Source organism: Strigops habroptila, chromosome 2 (assembly GCF_004027225.2).
Source record: "Strigops habroptila isolate Jane chromosome 2, bStrHab1.2.pri, whole genome shotgun sequence".
Classification (NCBI taxonomy): Eukaryota; Metazoa; Chordata; class Aves; order Psittaciformes; family Psittacidae; genus Strigops; species Strigops habroptila.
The window spans coordinates 35,719,438-35,744,059 of record NC_044278.2 but is presented as its reverse complement, the minus strand read 5'-3'; the positions used below and the strand labels follow the sequence as shown (position 1 = coordinate 35,744,059).

Sequence of the window (24,622 nt, the reverse complement as noted above, 5' to 3'; positions counted from 1 at the left end):
TTAGATTAACTAACTGAGTATCAGATCTCTTCATCACTTTAAACCACATCTGCAAGAACCACTGGAGCTGAGATGTCTCCAATCTCACACAGTAATTCATTGCTCTTTGCTGTTTGCTACATTCTAAAGCAACTATCTCTGTAAGGACAGATGACAGCCAAAGCATGAGTGTGCATATCTATGTATATATATGCCTATAATAGTTCAAAATAAGGTGGGAGATACATATTTCACATATATAGAATCATAGAATGGTTTGAGTTGTAAAGGATCTTAAAGATCACCTAGTTCCAAGCCCCTGCCATGGGCAGAGACACCTTTCACTAAATCAGGTTGCTCAAAGCCCCATCCAGCCTGGCCTTGAACACTGCCAGGGATGGGGCATCGCAGCAGCTCTTGTGCATGGGCTCAGCTTGGGCAGGCATTCTGAGACAGGGAAATAGGAGGACAAGGAGCAACATCCCGCACAACCTGTAACATCAAAAGAATGAACCAAACAACAATCCCTGACTTAGATCAGAAATGGATCATGGACATATGTTGTGCTACCCTGACCTAGAATGGAAGAACTGTTAGCCGATAAATCTTAAAATGATGCAGGAAACCCCCCAGGTTTTACAGCTTCTGTTTTGAGACACTGAATTTGTTTTTGAAATGGTTGTGGTTTGTATCAAAGGGTCTAGAATTTCACACCTTCTCCTCTGTCTAGTATAGCCTGTAGGTTTTAGAAGTGTTTGCTTTTTCAATCTTCCATGAAGCGTGCAGCTAACTTGCAGCAGAACCTCCTCCCTACATGTCAATAATATTCCTTCATTAAGAAGACACATACTGGATAATTAAATCAGGTGTATGCATATACAAAATGCATACGCATATACCGTGTATCACATCAACACAGAATGGTCAAGAAAGTTCATGCAAGGGGATAGCAAGAAAAGAATGTGTGACTAATATTACAGTATATGTTCACTGTTAGAAGAAAAAAGCCCATTAGTCCATGAAAACATTAATTTTGGAACTAAAATGCAAACCCAAACCATCTTATCCTTCATTAATTTAATGAAAATTAAACTTTATTTCAGTTGTGTTGCAAATATTGGGAAAAAAAAAACAAAAACCAAACCCCCAGGTAATTTTAATACTGCCTCTAAACTAAAATCTTCAGAATTCCTTGGAAAACATATGACTCCTGGTTAATTATACTTTCAAAATTATAGACAGATTTAGTCAAAAATGTACAGGCTATTTTTCTTAAACAGGCAGTATTAAAACTGAAAATAGCAAAGAGAAGAGAAGAAAGCTGATTTTTAAACATGCAAAGACACACACCATAGCTGAATGATATGCCTTGAAGGAAAACAAAGGGATACCTACTTTCTGCTGCTAGAAGTCCTAGTAGGAAGGCAGCATTTGGACAAACAACAAACAGTATGAAGATTTCAGAACAAGCGTTTTATAAAGCTGCAACCTAGCACACTAGTTTAGCCACAAAATAGTATGAACAGAGTGACAAGGACCCCCCCGCCCCATTTTTTTAATATGGTTTCTATGTCTGAAGCAAATGGGACTTGCAGGCTGGGATGGGAGGAAAACAAACACTTGGCATTGGGAAGGTAGCACATGTATGCAGTGTTAGGTATCTGTAATACTAGACTTTTTCCAACATTGGTTAAACTATTTTAGAAAACTCACGGTCAAAAAATTATTTCAAGTAAGATTATCGTAAAAGGTGAACTGAAAAAACTAATTCAACATACTGTAAATGAAGCATAACATCATACTAATTTACTAATATTTACTAACTAGAATTTAGTAATGTTATATTGAAATTATTTTTAGCAAAGTTTCAGTGAGAACCAATATGAGAAACATTTAGAAACACAACCACTTTATTACTGTTTTTAATTAATAATGACTTTATATACTTAAAAGGTTTTGTATCTAAACATACCAGAACCAGAAGATTCAACAGCTGAAAAATTATAAAGACAATAATGGGATATTGGAAACACTCAGACTTATGATCTCAAACCTGATAGTCAGTTATACCTGTAATACTAGATAAGGAATTAATAACAGTAAATTATAAGGTGAATGATTTCCCCCCCCTCAAGCAGTCATGCTTAAAAAATGTTACACAAGGCTCCTTGCAAATATTTACAAAATAAGTGGTAATTTTTGCATAACAACAGGATTTCTTTTTCTTTCTTGTGTCAATGAGACTGATAGTTTTTAAGATACGGACTTATACTGCCCATTTTTCATAAAATCTAAATCCCGTAAAACTACTAAGCACTCACTGACTTATACATTAGGCTAGTTTAATGTATATTGGAAACAGTGATCTTACAACTTGGCCATACATTTGGTATTTGATCTCACTCTGAAATACTATTTGCTTTAGCCCATTATCATTACTTTCAAATTTGAAAATCAAGATCTCATACTGCTAAAATTTTCTCATTCAATAGGACAAGAGTAGAACAAAATATAAGAATGAAAATTTCAATTTACAGCAATCCTGAGACAAAACATCAAAATGCATTTGTAAAAACGCCATATGAAATTTATGTCTTGCAGTTGAGAAAACAAGCTAGAAACACTGATGTACACTTAACGTGTCTGCTCTCTGTGCAATGCAAAAGCACTGCTTCTATGTTTGTCACCTTTATTGTTACCACAGAGCTCAGAAAGCATAGAAACGTTCAGGAAGTACTGCAACAGTGCTATTTGCTAGCCTAAGCTAAGTAAGTACACTTGGTCAGTCAGTCTGTTATAAAATATGCTGCTGTACCTTCTTTGTGGTTAAATCGAAAACACAGCATTATAAGATGCCTTACAGGAATCTAGGACTTTTTGCAGCAAAAACGTGCTCTGAAACTTGTTAGTCACCTTTCAGAATATGAGCACTATAAACCAAGCAATTCAAGCAGGCATTATAGAGGAAAGTCCTTCCTTCAAATGGTAAGGTTTGCTTAAATCTAAAAATCAGTTATGCAGTTTTCCAAAGTCTATGGGCTATTCACTGGCTTAACTCCAACATTGACTCAGTAGTTCTGAAAAGGTGGCTACAAAAAAGTTTTTGGAAATACAAAGTTATAAACACCCTCTTCAATTTATGGTTTTTTCTAACTGTTGGCCTAAAAACTTAAACATCATAAATCTGCTTAAAACTCCAAAGTAAACTGAACGGACTTCCTGAATTCAGCTTCCCAAGTTAAAACGTCAAACAATTCCACAGCCTTTCCTTGGACCACTGCAGAATGGGGAAGCTGAAGAAGCAAAAGGAGGAGAAGTGAAAAGCTTTACACTGGTGATGTTTGTTCTTCAGCCTTTCGTCAAAACATTTGAAAATTATACCTCCGTAATCTCCCCAAGGGGACAAACAGTCACAGCATATGACATAAGCAGAGGAAATTCTCTGTCTTAATCTAATTTGCAGTCAGGTCATAGGAGAGCCAGGGAGGGTGGGGGAGAAAGAACGTGGATGGAGAAGGGCAGCAGGGAATGAACCAATTGTAAATTCTCTGAAACCTAATTAATTTCATGGTCCACTTCCAATACTCCCTACTGGGCCAATTTTTCTCATGTGCCAGATTTAGCTTTTAGGGCTGCTGATTGCTAACTTCTGTTTTATGTTTGTTTCAGCATATTAAAAATATCCAAAACATTCACTGACTTGGGAAATTGACATTTACAATGTCTTGAAGACAGGCAACCTGGAAGTAACATGTTTTACATTCTAGCAAAAAAATATTCGCAAGATGTTTGTCATTTGAGCTGTTTAGTGGCTTCACTAAAGAAGTTACTGAACACAGACTATCAGCAGCAAAGTAATATAATTTTAGTTTAAAAACATTTACCTAATTTTTCAAAACATTTTAAAAGCCTTTGTCATACTTTTTCAAAATTTAGTAAGACTGACTTCTGCCTTGTTACCAACAGAATGATAGCGGGTTAAGTCTAGTCCTTTGGAGGACAGCTGCTGACTAAAGAGGAAATAGATCACCCAGAACAAGCTGTGGGAACCAATAATTATTAATATATTCTATGAATGAAAGGAAGATGCGCACAGAAAAATACCTGGTTGACTTTATCTGAAATTTATCTGTGTTTATTGCCATCTAATTTAGTTATACAATTTGCTGACCCTCATTGGAAAGCTCTCTAACAAGAATATCTTGTGATTCTACATCTAAAAAAGTCACCTGACTTGCTACCTATAGTGCCTTCACGTTCCAGGCTGTCTGGTAGTATAGGAAGATGCTCAAAGGTTCCAACAATCCCAGGTTCACTGAACTCTGAGGAAGAACACCTCTAGATTGATCCAGAAAAAAGAAAGAACTGAGATTTTTTTGTTTCTGTGTTTAGAAAGACCTGGAGGAGGACAGGATATACAATTTGCATAACCCAATAAGCATTTATATTTTTTCCATCTTTATCTTGGTATGAGTTCCACATTTGCCCATTTCTGACAAATCCTTTAAATTCAAGGATAAGCTTCATGAAATTTTATGGGAGGATTAAATAGGCAGCAACATTTAAAATATTAAATGCTCTTCATTAGAGTTTATGGTCTGGAATAACATTATGAGCTGTTAGGAAGGAAACTTAAATAGGCTTTAAGATAGCCAAGTTTCTACTGCAATTCAAGAGTTTTATGTCTAATTTCTATAAACTAGTTCAGTTTAGAATCGTTACAAGAACCTATCTTTACAAACTAGAAATATTTGAAAACTTTATTAGTGTTCTTCTGAAGAGGATAGATTTCCATATCTAGCAATTTCAGAAGCTGAAAGTTGCAGTGTTTATCAGTGTTTATCCTGTGATATTAAATATTTTATCAGCTAATGTATTCAGTCAGGGACACATCATGAAAGCTACTCACTTAGTATGATTTCCTGATCACCGTGATCTCCCATCAGTGAGGTCAACAATGTTATTTTAGAGAACAACTATGCTTTCCTGAGAAATCCAAGCTATTGTTTCAGTTATTTCAGAGATGAACAGAAGATAACAATGGATCCAGCATAGATATTGTGTAGAATTTACATGAGTAGTGGATTCATACATTCTGTGAGCAGAAAAAATAGAACTTGTACCTTTGCTGTATACTGATATCTGCAATTACATCACTATATGAGGAAGACACATGCCCTGTTGATGCGAGACTGAAACTGGAAAGAGGAACTGCAGTTTTCAGATTAGGAAAGTTGCCACTACCAATCACGCTGGTGGCCTGCTTGTTTTATTGAAATGAGGGAAGTAACTGAAACAAGAATTAAAGAACTGCAAGTAATTCTGGGTGAAGTAAAACCGACTTATTCTTTGTTTAAAAGAATATATGGATCCTTACTTACAAGTACATCAAGTATTCAAGAGCTAGCTGCCTGAAGTTAGGCATTTTCAATAAATGATCTGAGATTCCCATTCACTTCTGCAGAAATGGTGAGCAGTGTGCATCTCTAAAGACAAAGTGATTTAACCGAATTCCAAGAAATGAAATTTAAGAATTTTAACCCAAAAAATTGCCCCCAATTCCTACATTAATGACACTGAAATAATTTATGAAAATTACTTGCTCATACGAAAAAGCAAAAAAGGAACACTTAACATATGCAGCCAATAAGTAATTTTCTCACCTATTAAAATATTGAGAAAAAGAATTATCACACAGTAGTTCAGCACCTTTAATTAAGTTCTTGAAATGTCTTCCAGTAAAGTTGGTATATACATAAAATATTCTGCCAGTACTATTCTGTTTAGAAAAATAAGAGAGTCCTATTTGCCTTAGATTTTTCTTAAAAGTTTATTTAACTTGATCCTAAATCCTAATTTTAGATCAGATAGACCAACCCAGACTTTTGCACTGCAAACCTTGTGAGTAACATTATATCAGAACTAAGATATGTAACTATGAGAAGGCTGTGTTAGTATAGGGACTGCCAGGTTATTTGAATTCCTGGACAAAAGGACTACTTGGCGTAAGATCACTGTCCTGTCCAAGGCCTAGCTATCTGCTCAGAGCACAGCAAAGGTATTATCTTCCCCTTTGAAGTATGTTGGGAGGTCCCTGAAGTACAGGTATTGTCTCTCTCTGAAGATCTGGGGGTCTGAGTTATAGTATCAGAAATACTGTCCAATGTATTCTAAAGAGGAGACATCTTAATTCATACCGTTCTACAAAACAGGAGGTCAAGAAACTCTGGTACACAATGTTTTCTTTCTATAAATAACTATTAGTAAGGTATGAGAACCTTGCTCCTGCCTAAGAATTCAAGACAAAATTTCAATAAGCTTTTACACTCGAGTAATATAAAGAGAAAAATGAGGTTATAGCACCATTTGTAATTAAATGTACATAAAACAAAAAAATCAGACAGATTTCTGTAGAAACTTACAATTGTGCAGAGATTTTATCTTCATTTTCTCCAGTCACTAGCACCATTATGAAAAACTATTTATACTTCCACATTTAAGTGTTAACTTAATATGCAACTTTACGAAATCATGAGAAATTATTAAATACTTGGTACTCAGTGTAGCATTAGGACAGGTTGACTGCAGTAAATATATTTTCTCTTAAAATACCTGAGGAGGTGGGGTCTTCAGAGAAGTCTGGCAGCTCTTCAGGGGGGTCACCATAGAAGGAGTTGAATTTGTGGCTTGACACAGCTGCTAGTACTGCCCCCTGAATAAAAATACCCATACAGTCTAAATTATGCAAAGATGGATAATGAAACATTTCCAGACATCTTGGATCACTCAACCTCCTGAGGTCCCTCATGTGTTGACTTTCCCAGTGAAGAGTAAATAAATTTTATAGTCTTCCGCTCTGCTTCACTATTACTGGTGACCATATCTAACAGAAAAGCTGGTCATACACTACTCTAATGAACAGTAAATATATTCTTTGCAAGAAGATTTATTTACTATTTTAATATAATAAGTGTGAAGCCTAAATTCTCATAGTATAATGTAATCAAAATTTCTAATTTGGAGTCATGGAACAAACCAGGTTGGAAAAGACCTTCAAGATCATCCAGTCCAACTGTTCCCCAGCACTGCCAAGGCCACCACTAAACCATGTCACTAAGGCCTTGTCTACATGGTTTGGGAATGCTTCCAGGGACTATGACTCCACCACTGCCCTGGACAGCCTGTTCCAATGCCTGACCACCTTTTGGGGGAAGGAATTGTTCCTAACATCCAGCCTAAACCTCTCCTGGCGCTGCTTGAGGCTGTTTCCTTTTGTCCTGTCCCTTGTTCCTTGGGACAGGAGACTTATTTCCATTTCCCCTCTTACCTAGACTGGGTGGCTTAGCAAGTACAAAAATTCACTCTTTAAAACAACACAATATGTTGTTGTTTGAGAAATAGCCAGAATCTGACACTGACAGCACTAGGATGTTTGACATCCATAGTATATCTATATGAAAATGTATTAATCTCGGACTCCCAGAATGAGTGTTACATGGGAGCAAGTTTTGCAGCAGGCAAAACAGACAATAGATAATTTCATGAAACATTCTGTAGAACAGTGCTTTGATTAAAATGGTAGAAAGCAAATAGCACAGGTATAAAACCTCTCCAGTGACTAAATATAGTTGCCTCCCCAGAACAAATCTGGGAAAGATCTGAAACTGCATCTAGAGCAGGAAACCAGGTCATATTCTGAAATGTACTAGCCAACATTTTAATGAAATCATTCCCTGGACATACAAACCACCTAAGAGAAAGTGCTTTTTGTGATGAACTATGTCAACTGTTGCATCCTAATGTTGTGGCTACATAAAGTTTTTGCAAAGCAGCAACTCAATCTGTATATCTGATTCTGTGTTTTATTACAAATCATAAAAACCACTCACGAATTGTAATGCTGCATGCTTCTGTTTCAATTTTCGCAACCTTTCAGTGAATTTTAAAATGTTTTTCTGTTAAACTTTCCAAGATAGGAATTGAGGGGAAACCATGTTGTCTTGGGCTAAAATGTTAACATTCTTTTCAATACAGCTAGAAAATAATCTTGTGTATAGTTAAACATAAAGGGTATAAACCGAAGAATACATCTTGGCTCTTCCTGAAAAAAGGCATTAAAACATTATGTTCCTTTTATTATACATGTAACACAATATTAACAGAATCCATTGTGCTATTCTCTCCTCTCCAATAATTCGTATTACATAGTATTACTGAATTAATTTAAAAGGAAGACCTCAAACACACCTGGGTTGATACCTGACAATTTGTGCTGAAATTTAGTTTGAAAAATGTGCATTAAGAAAGGATGAACACCCTTAACAGGACATTGCAATAAACAACTGTGAACTGTTTCAATTTGTTATTTTGTTGCTGACTTCAGAGTACAGATTTCTCTTAGCACATTTAAAATGAGTAAAGCATCACACAAAATTTAAGTTACCTAATTATATTGTTTTAGCACTACAATCACTTTACCTTTAGTTTTCGTCTTGCATTGAATTTTCTCAATTGTTCTACTGTTTCTGGAAGATGAATCTTGTATGCATAGCGATCTCTCTCCTTAAAAAAACCACAACACAAAAACCCCCAACCAAAACAAAAGAAACATTAAAAACAAGCTCTTAATATTCTCACTACATTAGGAAACTAGACAAGAAATGTACCAGCTTATAAGCATCCTAAGGAAAATGAAGATTTGTTGCAACTGAAGGAAAACTTTGAGAAATTGAGAGAGATTAAAATCTCTTGGAAAGAATTCTTAACTTGGGCCAGGAGTATTTTATTTTTGTAATTTTATTTCCCACTTTGCAGTAAGACCCTACCCTTTCATTTCACTGTTCTATTTTCAGTCAGTCTGTGGCTAGCATTGACGTTTGAAGAGGGCAAACATGAAGTAGTTCTGCTACTTCCAGAGAAGCAATGTGTTCAAGCACTTTTTTAAGGGGTGCTTGGTATTTCAGGTAAGCCTGGGAGATGGGGTACATGTCCAACATAGGAGGAAGTGCAAGCTTGATGGCTGATGACATCGGTTCCTTTCAAGTGGATAGGTTTCAACCCACAGTTTCCCAATATTCAGAGGAGTGTCTTAACCACTGTTATTCCCAAGAGGTGCACACTTCTGCCCTCCTTTTATAAGCTAGACCATTCTGCAGCTTGGAATACAAGAGTCAGAGCCAGAAAGACAGCAGAGAAGTGCAATAACAACTCCATTTGCTGATAGACCATTTACCTGGAAGGAGAACAGATGAGCCTGTGCTTCCCATGTTCTTTGTTTTGTGGTCTTTTTTTTTTTCTTTTTTTTTGTGTGTGTGTGTGAATATTTGTCTAATGTATAACTTTATATACAGTCCAGGAGCAGACATCAGAATAGCACCCTTTCCAAATAAGTAACCCGTTTAAGTTATTGATATTCTGACTCTCTACCCTGGGCTCACGCTATAGAAAATAAAGAGGATAACAAAGAAAAATAGTTAATTCTTCAGTTTCTGCCACAGAAAATTAAATGCTCTGAACCAGTACTAGCCACTTCTTAAATCTGCAACACATTCACCATTTTGCATTCCAGTGTCTATACTCTGATGCTGCTAAAGATGCCTAAGTGAGTTTGCTATTGCTGTTAAGCAAGAATTCAAATCTGGCAATTATCAAAATCTCAGGCTCTAATTGTATAAAGTATTTGAAGCATATTACGACATATTTTTTACAATGTCACATCTACTATGAAAAGTTCAAAGAAATAAAGAAATAAATCTTTTTCTCCCTTGAAGAGGAAGCTGGTATGTCAACAACTGCTTTTACTACCTTTAACCAGGGATGATTCAATGCTTCATATACTGTTATCCTTTCTGCTGGATCCAGCATAAGCATGCGGCGTACCAGATCTTTGGCACTTTCAGAAATATGGCTCCATTGCCTAGGATTCATCTGATTACAAGCAAGAAAAAATGAAATCAAATTAGTAATAACAATATAGAAAAGAACCTACCTTTTATGTAAAGTAATTGCAGAGATTTAAAAGTGGTTGGTACTTGTAAACATTTTATTATTATAAATATAAAAGGAAGATTCTAAGATTTTTAATAACTTACAAAATCATACATTAGTTGCTATTGAAATGGCATAAAAAAAATCGAAAAGCGAGCTCTGTGTTACATGACAGCTGACATATACTTGGCATTATGTTATAATCGCAGCACAATTTTCTACCTATGCTACGTTTTGTTCAGATAAAAGTGACCCTTCACTAGAAAAAGAAAAAATAATTAGGCTTTGTCTGACAGTTACCTATGCATATGATAAATGTAGAAATTAAGTCTACTCCTGAAATCACTACAAAGAATGGCATGATAGTCTGTCTAGGTCAACCCACAATTTCATGCCAGTGATGCTGAGTATGAGGGGAGTAAGCTAATGCCTGTTAAGGACTATTCTGGTCCTGTCCCACAGGTGTCATGGACTATAGCTCTTCCCAATAAATTCCTCTCAACTTTACAACAGTTAGGGATCTTCAGCCACTCAGGCAAGAAAGCCCGACGTGAACAACAATACAAGCAATTGCAACTCTTTTTAGAGCAGAACTGTAGGAGACAACAATGTGAAGGATGAGTTCGAATACATTTTCATCTTGTGCATATGCAGGTTTGTGTCCAACTAGTCAAGATCATAGAATCATAGAATGGTTAAGGTTGGAAAGAACCTTATGATCATCTAGTTCCAACCCCCCTGCCATGGGCAGGAACGTGTCATCCGATAAAACCATACTAAAGAAAATTCCTTCTTTGATAAAGGATTCTGTCTTTAAGCTATTTCTTGCACTTCTTCAATTCATGAAGAACTTAAGTTTTATTTAGATAGTACACTGCTAATTTTACAAGGTACTAAATGAAAATTCAGAAATATAACCAGACTCTTTCCAATGTTATAACCTGTTCATTTAAAGAGGTATATTTTACTTAAAATATATCAGTTTTTACTAAAAAATGATTGCTTTACATTGGAACACTCAGAACATTATCTGGCTATGAAATGCACATTTATAGTTGTGATTTGTAGTTTATTTTCAGCTCTAATGAAAGGAAGATAATTGAAAATTTGCCGCAAGATGGTTTTAAAATCCTCGTAGTATTTTCACTGAAAAGACATATCATTGTGGAAACAGGAACAGAGAAGGAACTGACAAGACAAAATGTACTGGCCATGACTTTATTTTTTTTTTAAACAAAGAAAAGTTAACTCGTACACTTCCAGAAGTTTTTAGCTGTTTAAGAGATTTCATAAAGAAACCTTCCATAAAGTGAAACTGGAACATCTACGAGTCAAAGCAATTCCAAAAGTAGTGCCATGAAGGAATCCTGTCGTTTCTAGGAATACAAAATTTAAAGGATGAAAATTCCTGACCAAGTGCAGTACCACTGCTGTCACTTATATTTTAGCAGAATACTGTTAAGTTCATATAATAAAATACTTTCTAAACCATACTACTGACTATCAGGCAGTTTTAGGAGTTTCCACTCTTAATTTGTTAATACACAACTCATGTATGACCTCAGTTGCAAACTGATCTTAGACAAAACCACAAAAAAAGTGAAGTCAAAGCTTTAAATTTGTCTCCACGATGGCTCTAGGATACTTATGTTGTGAAAATGCTTATCTTGCATGCACACTGATTTGCTTGCAGTTCTAAGTGGTTCCTTTTGAATCATCATCAGCACTTTACTACATACTGTACTATAAAGAAAAACGTGTAACTACATACTTACAGTAACATGCATTTTATTTTACATCAAGACAATATGATGACCAGCTTTTATGATAGTTCTTTCAATTGATTAAAAAATTTAAAGTATCTATAAACTTAAGGAAACATGCAGTATGTTAAACTTCAAGCTAAACCTTATGCAATCCTACTGAGCTAAATGTACAATTAGAGTGTAGTTGTTGCACCCATTTATTATTTCATCTGAGTAAATATTCCCATATTCTTACTACCAACATTAATACAAAACACAGCAGGAACAAGATAGACTGGAGACTGAAAATCATCTCTCTTCCTGTGTAACACAGATTTCTATAAGCTTCAAATTTTTATCAGGCTAAGCACAAAAATCAACTTCCAGAAATTTTACCAGCAGAGCTTACCTCACTGGAAAAGAATTCAGGTATACTGTCATTTACCTTGTATTTTCCTTTAATAATGCCTTCAAATAATCTTTCCTTGGTTCCATAAAAAGGCAAACAACCACTTAGCAGGATAAAAAGGATCACGCCACAACCCCAAACATCTACAGGCTTCCCATAAGGTTCCCTTTTTACCACTTCTGGGGCCATAAAATGAGGTGTTCCTACACGTCCTAAATGGAAATAAAACCAAAATTGAGTCAAAGTGATGTGTGTCAAATATGGCAACAAAGAATACCACTGCATTAAACTAAAACAGTTTTAATAGGTTTTGTTCACGGGTTAAGCTGTTAACACAATTCTTCTTTCCTTAAGTTTATTATTTATTAAACATATCCAGTAAGACAAATGAGTCATTTCCCTTTTGCTTGATATATACTTTTATAAATTAAGGAATATTTTATCCTGCCCTGCAGACTGTGAAATAAGACTTACATAAGAGCATTAAGATTATTAAGTGAAATATGACATATAAAAGTAAAAATATCAATCTGGACAACCTTTGAAACAGGAATTATTTATTCAGAGAGCATGTACAAAGACATTGTAGAGCTGCTTCTAACTGGCAAGAGCATAGTTTGGTCTGATGCTCTGCCCAAGCTTTAGCCAGTCTACTGAAACTGCCAACAAGAATGCAAAATGCTGGCAAATAAGTTGTTCATTTATTTGAAAGAAGACAATGTCTAACCACAGATAAGAAGATAATGCTAATTTGTTTCACACTGTGCTTTCAATAAGTGCCACACAGTAATGGTTCTGGGACGCTACTGATTTTGGATTGGTAATTAATGTACACCCATTAAAAAAAACGTATTTAGTACTGACAAATCTTTTGAGTGGGTAAACTGATTAAAATGACTTCATTGAATTTCTGTGTAACACATTAAGCTAAATAAAAGCAACAAATATTTTACCTCTCCCTATAAATGTTTCCCGTTGCAAAGAGGTTTGTTTCCACTGCAAAGAGTTTGCACGAATTAAGCTTGAATGCTCAGGGCATCACTGACATGTACAAACACTGCCGTATTTGGACTACCCTGGTTCCACTAAGTACCAACAGAAGAAAAAAATCACAACTGTAGCAAACTATTACCATTTGTACCACCTTCATAAATTATTCTTGCTTACTGATTCTATAGTGGAATTCAGAGGCTCCATTCAAGGCTTTCAGCACCTTTGTTCTGGCTAGGAGAATTTACAATTAAGCCTAGACAATCCGAGGTGTTCACATGGCATGTATTTAATTCAGTCTTGTCTTGTAAAGAGACTCTTGCTGGACTACCTTAGCCTATCCTGCACACCATTTGCATGTGAGTTAGCTACGTCACAGCACTGGTAACAAACACCTAGGACACCATTTCCTGGCAGAAGTTTACTCAGTAAAGACCATCCTTCGTTTTTACTACCATGCTCTATTAACTAGGCCCTACTCACTCCTTTTTACATCTACAAGGATTAATAAATTGAAAGAAGGCATTTCCTAACTTCCCCTCCCCCCACCACCCGCCCAGATACCATCATTTCTGACAACAAAAGCATCAACATTTCCAGCTCTGTATCAGGCTATGCATGTACATAAGCAGTCTCTTCAAACAGTATTTGTATACCACTTAGACTACTCATATGACATTAGTGGTATGCATACTACAGTCCGGAAATCTTTAACACAGAAGATATCATGCAAGAGTGCAGAGCAGTCTTGTTTATCTCAATGCTAAACATCCTGGCATTTGGGTGCAGAGGTACCCATTTGCAATTTTGGAGCAGGTATAACCTTACACATCAAAAATCCCAAACATTTGTGGTAATAAAGGTTGTTTAAATCTTTTTTATCAATATGAATGGAAAAATCACATATACTCTGAAGATTCTGCCTTCCTACCAGGCTTTCCAATCGCGGTGATGCAATCTGGGAAGTCTTGAGAAAAGTGATTTTTCAAAAGACAAAAAGCAGAAATCAGTAGAAGACAAGATATCATGGAAACAACGCAAGCTATTTAAAAGAGGCATTAAAATTCATTGAGATACACGGTCATCTGGATCATGTAGCTGATGACACTAAGAACTCTATGTATCAAATGATATCTAAGTTGACTGAACGCGTATTTTCAAGAATTATGTGTCATTCCTCTCAGCTCAGGACCTTTCCTGTGTTTTAAGTAAACAATTACAGAGATGAACATGGCAAAAAAAATGACTATGTGCTGCGAGAAGTAGACCTACAGGTTTTGGCGGGGTTTTTTTGCCAGTGCATTTAAGTCTGCTGGGCATTTGCAGTACAATGAAGGCCAACATCTTGTCCTGAGGAAAATGTGCCCTTGCAAACAATTACCCAGCCTACATTTTCTCATATGGTGTAAAATAGCATATTTAGCAGCAACACATACTACATAAGGAATACAATAGCATTATTGGGTGTAGATATTTAGATGTCAAGGTGCTGGGGGTGGGGGGCCACTGCAGCAGTGTTCCCTTTGATGGGAGGCTGAGGCTGCCCCAGGCTGAACACAGCTGTTTCCAATGAACTCACTGCAGGGTCACAGCTCAGCCCAGCAGTCAAGATGGTGGTGCCTCAGGCAAAGGGCAAGAAAGGGAAAAACATTGCCCAGCAGTGAGGAGTATGGGGAAAAGTGTGAGAAACAGCTGGCAAGCACCAAGGTGAGAGCAGGAGGAAGTAGAAGAGGTGCTACAGGGGCCCCAGCAGAGATTTCCCTGCAGCCCCTGGAGAGGCCATAGTGGAGCAGGTATCCACCCTGCACCCCAAGGAGGACCCCATGCTGGAGCAGGTGGATATTCCCTGGAGGAACTGTGGCCTGTGAAGGATCCACACAGAAGCAAGGGTACAGTGTGAGACGGAAGGTGAGGCAGACAGGGACTGTTAGAAACTGACTGCAGCCCCCTATTCCCCATCCTCTTACATTACTCTAGGATTGGGGTTAAGAGAGTCAGAAGTGAGGGAGTGAAATTGTGCCCAGGGAATAGAGGAGGTGGTGTTTTCATTTTTGTCTTTGTTTCCCACTACTCAGATCTATTTGAATTGACAATAAAATCAAATCTTTTTCTCCAAGTTAGGTGTGTTTTACCTATGATGGCAACTGGTAAACGGTTTGCATATATTTACCTTGATCTGTGAGCTTTTTCATCCTATTTTCTCCCCCCGCTCTGGTGAGGAGAGGGAGTGAAATGAGCAGCTGGTAAGAGTTTGGCCCTTAGCCAAGGTCAACCCACCACATATGTTATGCTGGTGTTAACGTACAGAACACTGATTGAATGGAGAAAAATAAGATTAATCTTCCTCCAAAGATACAGCTTGTTTCTTTCATTTTTAGTTTTGAAATATCACCTTAGATGATTTAATTACAGGCTGTATAAAATAAATACTCTACAGTGTCAAGAGAGTATCAAAAAACGTGTACTTTTTCTTCCTTCTCCCCTTTAGCAAATAATGTTTCAAATGAAAATTATTTTGCTGAAATTGATAAGAAAAATCCTTCATTATTTATATGCACTTATAAATATATGCAGAACAGAACAGTTTCTTGAAACTGAGCATTACACACCTTCCCTAAATTTTGTGAAGCAAGGTCTTGATGGTGGACAATTTCAGATTTCCTTTCCCCCTCCACTTCCTTACCACAACGCAAAAAAGTACCAAAATACTTACAAAACTACTGAATATCAACAAGTAGCAAACATAACTTGCAACAGTAAGCTTATCAAAATTGTAGACAAAACACAATATGCAAGGTTTTCTTATGCAGTAGCCATGCACTGCCAGCACTCTGTTCATTATCAGTGACGTTCATGATAATTTTTTTCTAGAGACACATTTTTTTCTAACAAAACAAGCTACTTGAGGTTTTTGTTTCCTACTTTCTATGTGACAATAAACAAATCATAGCCTCTTGATACTTCAAGGTTCCTATTTTGCTTTTTCTGGCAACCTCACATCAGAATGGTTAAACAGACAAACTGATTGACTTAGAAGTTATGGTTAAAAAACACCATCCCTCTCTGATCATCCCAAATTTTCTTTCTCCTCACTTGGAAGTTAAAGAACTTAGATCACAAGTAGAAGAATTGGATCTTCGTTGCCCTAGTTCAAAACTAGTACACCATAAAAATCCACTTTAATGAACTGCTTAATGTTGAGCAGGAGGAATAGACTAGTTCAGTAATAGGAAACATTCTACACAGCTGTTTAAAACCCCAAGAGACTGCTGCTATAAACTAGATGAAAAATGGATGCTACTTAATAGCATGCTGAAAAATCTGTACTACTAAACTTTAACACTCACTTTCAAATTTAAAATGAGAGCTCCATAAAAACAAATGAAATGAGAAAGAAAGCCAGGGTAACTTAATAAAATCCTGCCATTTACCACTGTTCAATTATAATTACTGAAAATAATTACAGAATTATTTGGTTTTGTAACCTTTTTAGTACAGATTACTGGATCCTGATACTTTAGACAGCAGGATGATGGCGACGTGAAAAAGCAAACCCAGAACTAACAGAAACTTAATTGGTTGAGACTGAACTGTCCATTTAAATAGGACAAGAAAATGCATGTATATGTGTGTACTAGAAACTTCAAAAGGCTAAAGTCATTTCTGGGGCAGGTGTCATCCTTGTGACAATGAACTGGGTTCATCAAAAGGAGCAAATGCTGCTTTTGAGGTTATTCTAAAAAACTGACTTGAGCAAGGACTGCTGAACTGCACTTCTGGTCACACTTAGCTCAGCAAAATGAACGGCATGCACATATGCACGTACATTGATAGGGATTTTTCCTATGTTGCAACTACAAGAACTGTAAGGTGAGCAGCAGCAGCAGGATAAACAAAATCTGTAGACAGCAAAGTTTTTTAAAATCATGGATACTTGCTGCTCTTTAGACCAAGTATCGCTTCTGCTGAAAATAATCTAGTACAAAATTTGCCTTCTAAACTTGTGCAGTGTAAAATTTTAAAATTGTTCCAAACAGTTCAATTGTTTTAAAATATTTTTGAAGCTTTTGAATTTTCTTTGGTGTTCTGGGAGAAGCTTTGCATCTTTTTGGAAGCAGTGTGAGAAAGAATAGTAAGCAAAGGCATTTTTCTCTCTTTAGCAGGTAACTTCTGCCTTCTATGGGTCTTTTATTCTTCAGGATACAAGAACACTCATGGATATATTTGAATGACTGCCCACAAAAATTAACATTAATTTATTTAAATATTATATGCATAGTATTATTGATATAAATAATTATTATTAAATATATAAATAATATAAACATGATTTTCAGTTGTATCTGTATGTGAGAAGAAATCGCGTGGAAGACGAATCAATTTTTTGTCTATATGCTTCTAGGTTCTTCTTAACTGTTCTAGAGCAGCATTAATGGAAAATCATCACTATATGAAGACTCAGCAGTGGTATGCACTCACTGTGATACTTGCATGCATCCAATTTATTATAAATAAATGCCTACATCAAAGTGTTTGCTGACCTAGGAAGCACTCAATTCCTGAATAGGTACAGACATTTGATATCTTATTTCTAGGGGTAAGCTTTCTTATCAGCCAGTTTTGAAGCATGATGATAGTCTGGAAATTTATAAATTGCTAATTTTACTGATTTTCCCTGTGGATAAACAGAGAGCTTCAGTCTTCAGATGTTTCAATCTGACATCATTTACAAGCACCAAAGATAAATGTTGACTTACCTTTGATAATTTAGTTTCTATGACTCTTTCCATATTATTCCAGACAATATGGCTACGCTTTCCACAAGAAGAAGAGTATATACAGAGACCCAATCAGATTTTGTCATCCCTAAGGCAGGGGATTGATGACCAAGATATCAGAAGGAGAGTCTTTCAACAGCAGTAGTATCTGAACGATGTATAAGGAAACAACTGGAACAAATAATTTTTAGGAAAAAAATGTGAGGTACTAATAAACATCACCATCTGACCTCTCACAATAGTGTAATAAGAAATATGTTCATAAATTAAGGAGTTTCTAAAAGAGTGAGATGTCCAGAATAATGTGGAAGGAATCAAAGAATCACACACAACAGATCAGATAGGTCAATACTTTACTGCTTTTAATTCCTTTCCACATTACTCCAGACAATAGAGATGTTTAAGGCAGGTGTACAGAGAAGATGAATAGGAATAACAAAAAAAAAAAAAGAATAAAAGAAAGAGAGAGAGAAAAAAAAGGCAATTCAGCTTCAGCACAGAAGGCTGCCTGAAGAAAATGTATTTTAAAAGATGCATCAGCAGACAACTGGACAACTGGATATTAGTGTCCGGAAAATGAACAAAGCAAAGATCTATGTCAAACAGACAAATTATAATAACTGGTTCAATGGCATTTTCAGCCATAAAACTGTGATGGAGGAAGTAAACCTAAATTGACTTTTAAACACATTAGCACTCTTGTAAGTGCTCTCAAATTGACCCAGATGTGAAGTGAAATTTCTGAGAGACAGTAAACCACAGTTGTATCTTTTAATTTTATTTTTTTATTTTATTTTTAAAGTCTTCCAGAGGTAAAAATTTGAAGACTCTCACATTTTTTTTATTTTGCAGGAAAAAAAAAAGTGAAATAGTGCTCTTGCTTTGCAGAAGAAAGAAATGCTACCGTTTAATAGAAAGAAGAATACTAGTGTAGGACATCAGCTTACACACATTTACTTCTTGGAAAACAAAATAAAGATTTGCTGTATCATTCAGACAATAATGATGAAAAGGAAAAAAGTCTATGCAGTGTATAAACACAACAATTCAAAAATATGTTTTTTAAACCAAGAAAAGCCAGTTTGGTGAAACACTAGAACAGGTTGCTCAGAGAGGTGGTAGATGCCCCATCCCTGGAAGCATTCAAGGTCAGGTTGGATGGGGCTCTGAGCAACCTGATGTAGTTGAAGATGTCCCTGATCATTGCAGGGGGTTGGACTAGATGATCTTCAAAGGACCCTTCCAACCCAAACTATTCTATGATCACTTTTACATTGATGGGAAGAAAACAGAAAAAAAAGGAACTTAAAAGATCCCTCCCCAGTTCCACAGTTTTACTTGCAGAGATATTTACGGTAATGCTTTCCTTCACTATTTTTTGCAGTAAGTCTGAAAGGCTAGTGGATGAAGAACCAAGAACACTTGATATTTATGTGCTCTACTTCTATTGAGAACATATCAAGATGTTTTCCAGTAAGCCGATGATGGTTGTGATAGGATAGCTGAAGATATTATGGGATTCTTAAGCAGCTTAGGAGGGCTAACTAATAATACATAAAAATCAATACCGGACTGGATTAGCATCATGATACTGGTGACATTTTGCTGCTAAAGGTAAAAAGTGAAAAGGAGTCAACTATCCATAAATAAGACTTGACAGTATAGAACCTCATACAGTTATCTTATTTTTACTAGTGGAAACCAGGAGAAAGTAAGTAGATTAAGTAGAGGAAATAAGAACTTGTGGACTGAATGGCTTTTGTTCTTTCAGACTTTTATACCATATACTAGATAAAACCCCCAAGATTTAGCATCTGAGATATTTGATATCTGATAAATCTGATGTCACATTTATTTAAGAAAATACTGAGACTATTCATACCACATCCTGAAAGAAAATCCTTTACGGAAGAAGACAGAGATAGTAGTATGAGATTGCTCTATTAAATCACTGACTTCCAAGAGGTTCCACTACTCCAGCTGCATGATAAAACCATGCAAACATGGGCAGTTTCCTGTCTACATCCTGTTCCACAAAAGAGTTCACTTACAAATTTGATGATCTGTAACTACTGAGCATAGAGCCAGAATTCCATCTTAAAGTACCTACTTCGAATACACTTCAAATGAATACAGTTAGCAAAACTTTCCCCTTCTGATATAAGAACTGCAAGAAGAGACCTTCAGATATTGGTAGCTCATGAAAACACTTTTCTATAACTTGGAAGATGACACATGCTGCTTATTCATTGCATTGCAGCTTATGGACAAACACAGTGGAACTAGAAGTATTCCCTTACATTTTCCCTTTTGATCTTATGAAAAATCAGCTATGGCTATGTTCCTTTTTCGGGTACTTAATAATAATTAAATTCTCTTAAAAATAAACTCAGCTGGGTTGTTAGCTGATAAAACACAGTCATGTTCCTAAAATCTATTCCACAGACATTTTCATTAATGACATCTAGTATGACATCAGAGCTCGTTGTCATAAGCTCCCTTACATGTCTCTTAAATAATCCTGTATCTGCTCAAAAGAACACTGTAGTTATAATCCTTCTAAACAACATGAGTCTATCTTTGACTTACATCAAAAGATTGTGACTGGTCTACTTTCAATACCTGGGACTTAGTTTAACTTTATCACAAAAATCCCCTTTCTCACCAAAAACAATTCACACACACTGGAAAAAAAGATGTCTTTTAAGTTAAAAAAATTCTGTAGGCCCAAAGAAAGCAAAAGCTGTACCCTAGAAGGCAGGCTTTGAAGACATTGAGGGAGAAAATTCCCTTTTATTTGTGTTCTCCTGGGGCTACATGCTACCTGTGCTTGCCAAGCAATGTCAATATAAAAAGGAAAGCAAAATGGTACAAACACAAACACTTGGAAGCAAGAAAAAGTTTCTAGAACACTAGTAACCCCTGAATATTTTAGATACAGCAACTTCTATTTCAGGAGGAAAAGAGAGAGTGATCATCACAGATATTGAAAAGGTTTTGCATAACGGCTGGGGGTTTAGATTAAGAGAAGCGTCTTGTTGGTTGAACTTTACTACAGTTACATTACTTTCAGTGTTGACATGCTTTTTCTAAAGGAAAGCTGTCCTTTTCTGGTTTAAATGATAAATTACTCCAAGCAACATAAAGAAAGATAAAAGATTTCTGCTCTTGAACACAAGGGTCATCTACATAGGGATTTACACCAGTAATTAGTATATTCTGCTAGGGTACTGTGGTAATACACATTACCTAGATACAGAAAGATTAATAAGCATTCCACTTCCTGTAAGTACAAGGCAGTGTGTTTTCAGTGTTGTAAAAATTTTGAGGTGTACTGAGCACTGAAATGACTTAGAAGCACAGGGGGTTTTAGGTCAGTAAAAGAACCTTAGTGCCATAATAGGTTTTATTAAATATTTTCCTTTTAGATGTGTTAAACACCAAATATAGGAACTGCCATGCTGAAAGGGAAATAATTGACTATGTTAAGCTGCATTAATGTTCTTGACTAAAAATTAGGAAAAGCATGCAAAAGTGAACAGGTTGGGTTTTATACTGCTCAAACCTATCTATACAGAGAGCTTCTATTTAATTTAGGAGACAATTGAAAAATAGGTAGTGCCTGTAATTTATCATTATTATCATTATTACAAAACAAAACTTATCCATAGAGCATATGGATAACTTAAATGTGTAGATAAACATTTTTTTACAAGGAATTTATAGCCCAGTTCAAACAGACAGCATTGTTAACTTTCATATAACACATATGGGGTGATATTGTAAAGTTGAAGAAATAAAATCTTGCAAGTGAATCATAGAATAGAAGTGCTGTAGATGGGACTATTGCTTCAGGTAGGACTCTAAAAGGGAAAAGAATTGCCAGATAACAGATGTAGTTTGCTGTATAAAGATTTAAATGGAAGGTGGGAAGAAAGAGATATGGAGTCTGTTAAGGAGAAATCTTGAAACAAGTAGTAGCAGTGTGACCTTCCATGGTATATAAATGAAGTGGAATTACTCTGGGTATCCCTGAAAGTGAGAGGAATTTGAAACTGAACGTAGCAAGTGCTAACAAAAAGGCTACAAATTGAAAGTGACAGTTGAGAAAGAGGGAAAAAGAAAGAATGAAGGTAGACTGATATAGCAGAAGTTGAGATGGATGAGGCAAAAGATACAGAGAATTATTATACTGATGATGCTTAAGAAAGAAGCTTCTAGAAGTACTGTAAACAGAATAGAAAGGAATGAAAACATTTTCACATAAAAAAGGAAAGACTAGACCAGCACTGACGACTGCATGGAGATTGAGCACATGAACAATGTGCGGGATCACGGAACAGTGAATAGTAACAGAAAAGGAAGGATATGAGAAATCTGGGGAAAAGCACAGTATTTTTTTCCCAGTTGAACTTGAGGTTTCTTACGAGACAGCTAGTAGTCTGAAAGAAAGTACACTATATCTGATTGCCTTCAGAAGAGCAGCTGATACAGAAGAAATGGATAAAGTTGCTCAGTGAGAATATGAAGAAGAAAAGTGAGAGAATCATAAACAAAAGTGTAAGAACTCCCATTAAAAAAAGCAGTGGTTGAGGTACAGAAAATTTGAGAAACACGGGAAAAGTAAAGAAAGGAATGTGACCTTTTCGTTAAGGAAACAACAGTAGCTTAACTGACTGGGTATTCTCTTTGAAAAGATGTATCTAGGTCTCTTAGTTAATAAGATACTTGGATATTTCAAGGGTATTAGTAATATCAGGAAGGGAATGGAAGCTGTTGGCACGCTTATGTTGGATTTGCTTTTTAATTTAAAGAGCATAGAAAAGCCAAGTTGACACAGACCTTTAAGCAGTTAGATTAAGAAATCTGAGTTTCTTAAGAAACATGGTATTAAGAGGAGGTTACTTGTTTTGAAGAAAAAATAATAAAACTAACAAAATCTTTTGCTGTGGTCTCCTACTCTGGCAATGAAAGCACCAGAAAATTGATTGGGTCTTCATCTGTGCAGGCTGATTAAAGCATAACCCTATTGTCTGGAACAATATGGAAGGCAGCTAGAGGAAATAAAATCCACAGAAAACAAAACACAGTCAAAAAATATACATACGCATCAAAATATTGATGTTTTATGCAATAATTACAATGAAATATTAAAACACAGAAAAGAGTCACGTGAAAACTAGTAAGATTTTGCTATTAAACAGCATAGCATTCTGACAGAAATTGCCTAAGAAACGTAAGGGAGCGTTGATGATGCTGTAGTAAGTCCTTACTCAATTGCTTTCACATACGTTTCAGTCCTGATAGCATTTTTATTTGATTGTTTTGTCAAACATGGAAGAATTATGTCAAAGACTGTATTAAAGCGGAAAATTCTTCGCTCTTTTCAATTCTATTTTGATCAAATCAGCATAAGTACCTACTGAGTAACATTTAGAGGGATTTAATAGTCAGTATATGTATGCACATTGTTACACACTACCAGCAATTTAGCTTAACAGCGTGCATTTATAATGTCAACAAAGTCTTTAGTGAAAGATTGTTTTTGAGTTCTTGTTTTGCAGGCCAGTCTGTGTGAGAATAACAGAACTCTGCAATAAAACATGCATAATAATATATAACTTCAAAGGAAAACTTACCTCCAGCAACTAGCCCAGACTCTCCTAACTGAATTGCTACCCCGAAGCCACCAAGCTTCACTGGGGCTGAATTCTCTTTTGAGGCAAGCAGTACACAGTGTGGCTGAAAAGACAAAAATCCAGAAAAATTATCTTATTATTTGAGAAATAAAATTGGCATTTTAGAACTCGATTTCATAAATTTGCAAACAGAAGCTAGATTTAATTAATTAATTAATTAATTTCTTAATCTCAGGTATTTTTTTCCCTGGCATCGTCTCCTCTTTCTTCATTGGCTTCCCTTTCAATTGTCCCAGGCACAGCAAAATCCTTTCAGGACTTATCAGAATTCACAATGAACACAAAGTGATAAAATGGAGATAAAAATTAACACCTATAATTTCTTACCCAGTATTATTATTTCTTTTTACCTTTCATCCTTAAGCCTTACACTGTTTCAATTCTCCAGCAGAAATATTCTACCTATGATACACTTTGTGATCTGCCTTCATACAGAGAACATAAATCACTATTTTGAGCCTTAATCAGAATTCACTGATCACTTTCCAATGGCAGGAAAGAAAAAGAACATCCCTGTGATGTTTCTAATAAATATTTCGGGGATGGGGGTGGGGTGGGGAATTGTTTAGGCTTCTAAACTGGATTCCAGGTGCAGTCATCCATACCTTTGATTTTCCACTGTCTTTCCACTAGTAAGAGTGAGGTGTAACATATAAAAATGGAATAATATTACACAACAATTTGGATGGCTACTGACTGGTGTAGGATGAAGCAACATATAGACATAATCTGTTAGAACACAATTTAATATATAATACACATAGCCAAAATACTGCATTTGATACAGAATGACTTCCTGCCTCATTTTGCAGTCAACCACATTATTTAAAAGGAAGAATGTCAAATGTGTATACTCCTTCTTGAGAATACATTACTGCTTAAATTACAAACCTAGGACCTCAAAACAGTGCAAAGGAGCTACAACAAGCTCAATCTGACTACTTAAAATCATTATCTGCAGCCACCCATGTTTTCTTCTAAAAAGTTTCAATTGTACAAGACAAGCGCCTTCAAGTAAGAATGCATAGAGCCTGT

General features: G+C 35.8%; 1 protein-coding gene across 8 annotated transcripts in view; it reads right to left on the bottom strand.

Moving 5' to 3' along the window:
* The window catches only part of CASK (calcium/calmodulin dependent serine protein kinase), a 202,193-nt gene that overhangs the window by 70,532 nt on the left and 107,039 nt on the right, over nt 1–24,622 (bottom strand). For 4 of the 8 annotated variants that reach the window (XM_030477067.1, XM_030477070.1, XM_030477071.1 and 1 more), the window contains exons 6-11: nt 23,528–23,630; nt 12,157–12,332; nt 9,784–9,906; nt 8,458–8,541; nt 6,592–6,691; nt 1,375–1,392 (exon numbers count right to left, since the gene is read on the bottom strand). In XM_030477067.1, coding sequence (XP_030332927.1) covers nt 1,375–1,392; nt 6,592–6,691; nt 8,458–8,541; nt 9,784–9,906; nt 12,157–12,332; nt 23,528–23,630 — 604 coding nt within the window. Of the gene's footprint in view, nt 1–1,374; nt 1,393–6,591; nt 6,692–8,457; nt 8,542–9,783; nt 9,907–12,156; nt 12,333–17,867; nt 17,961–23,527; nt 23,631–24,622 lie in introns of those variants that run through there. The other 4 variants (XM_030477069.1, XM_030477072.1, XM_030477074.1 and 1 more) reach the window with 2 other exon arrangements.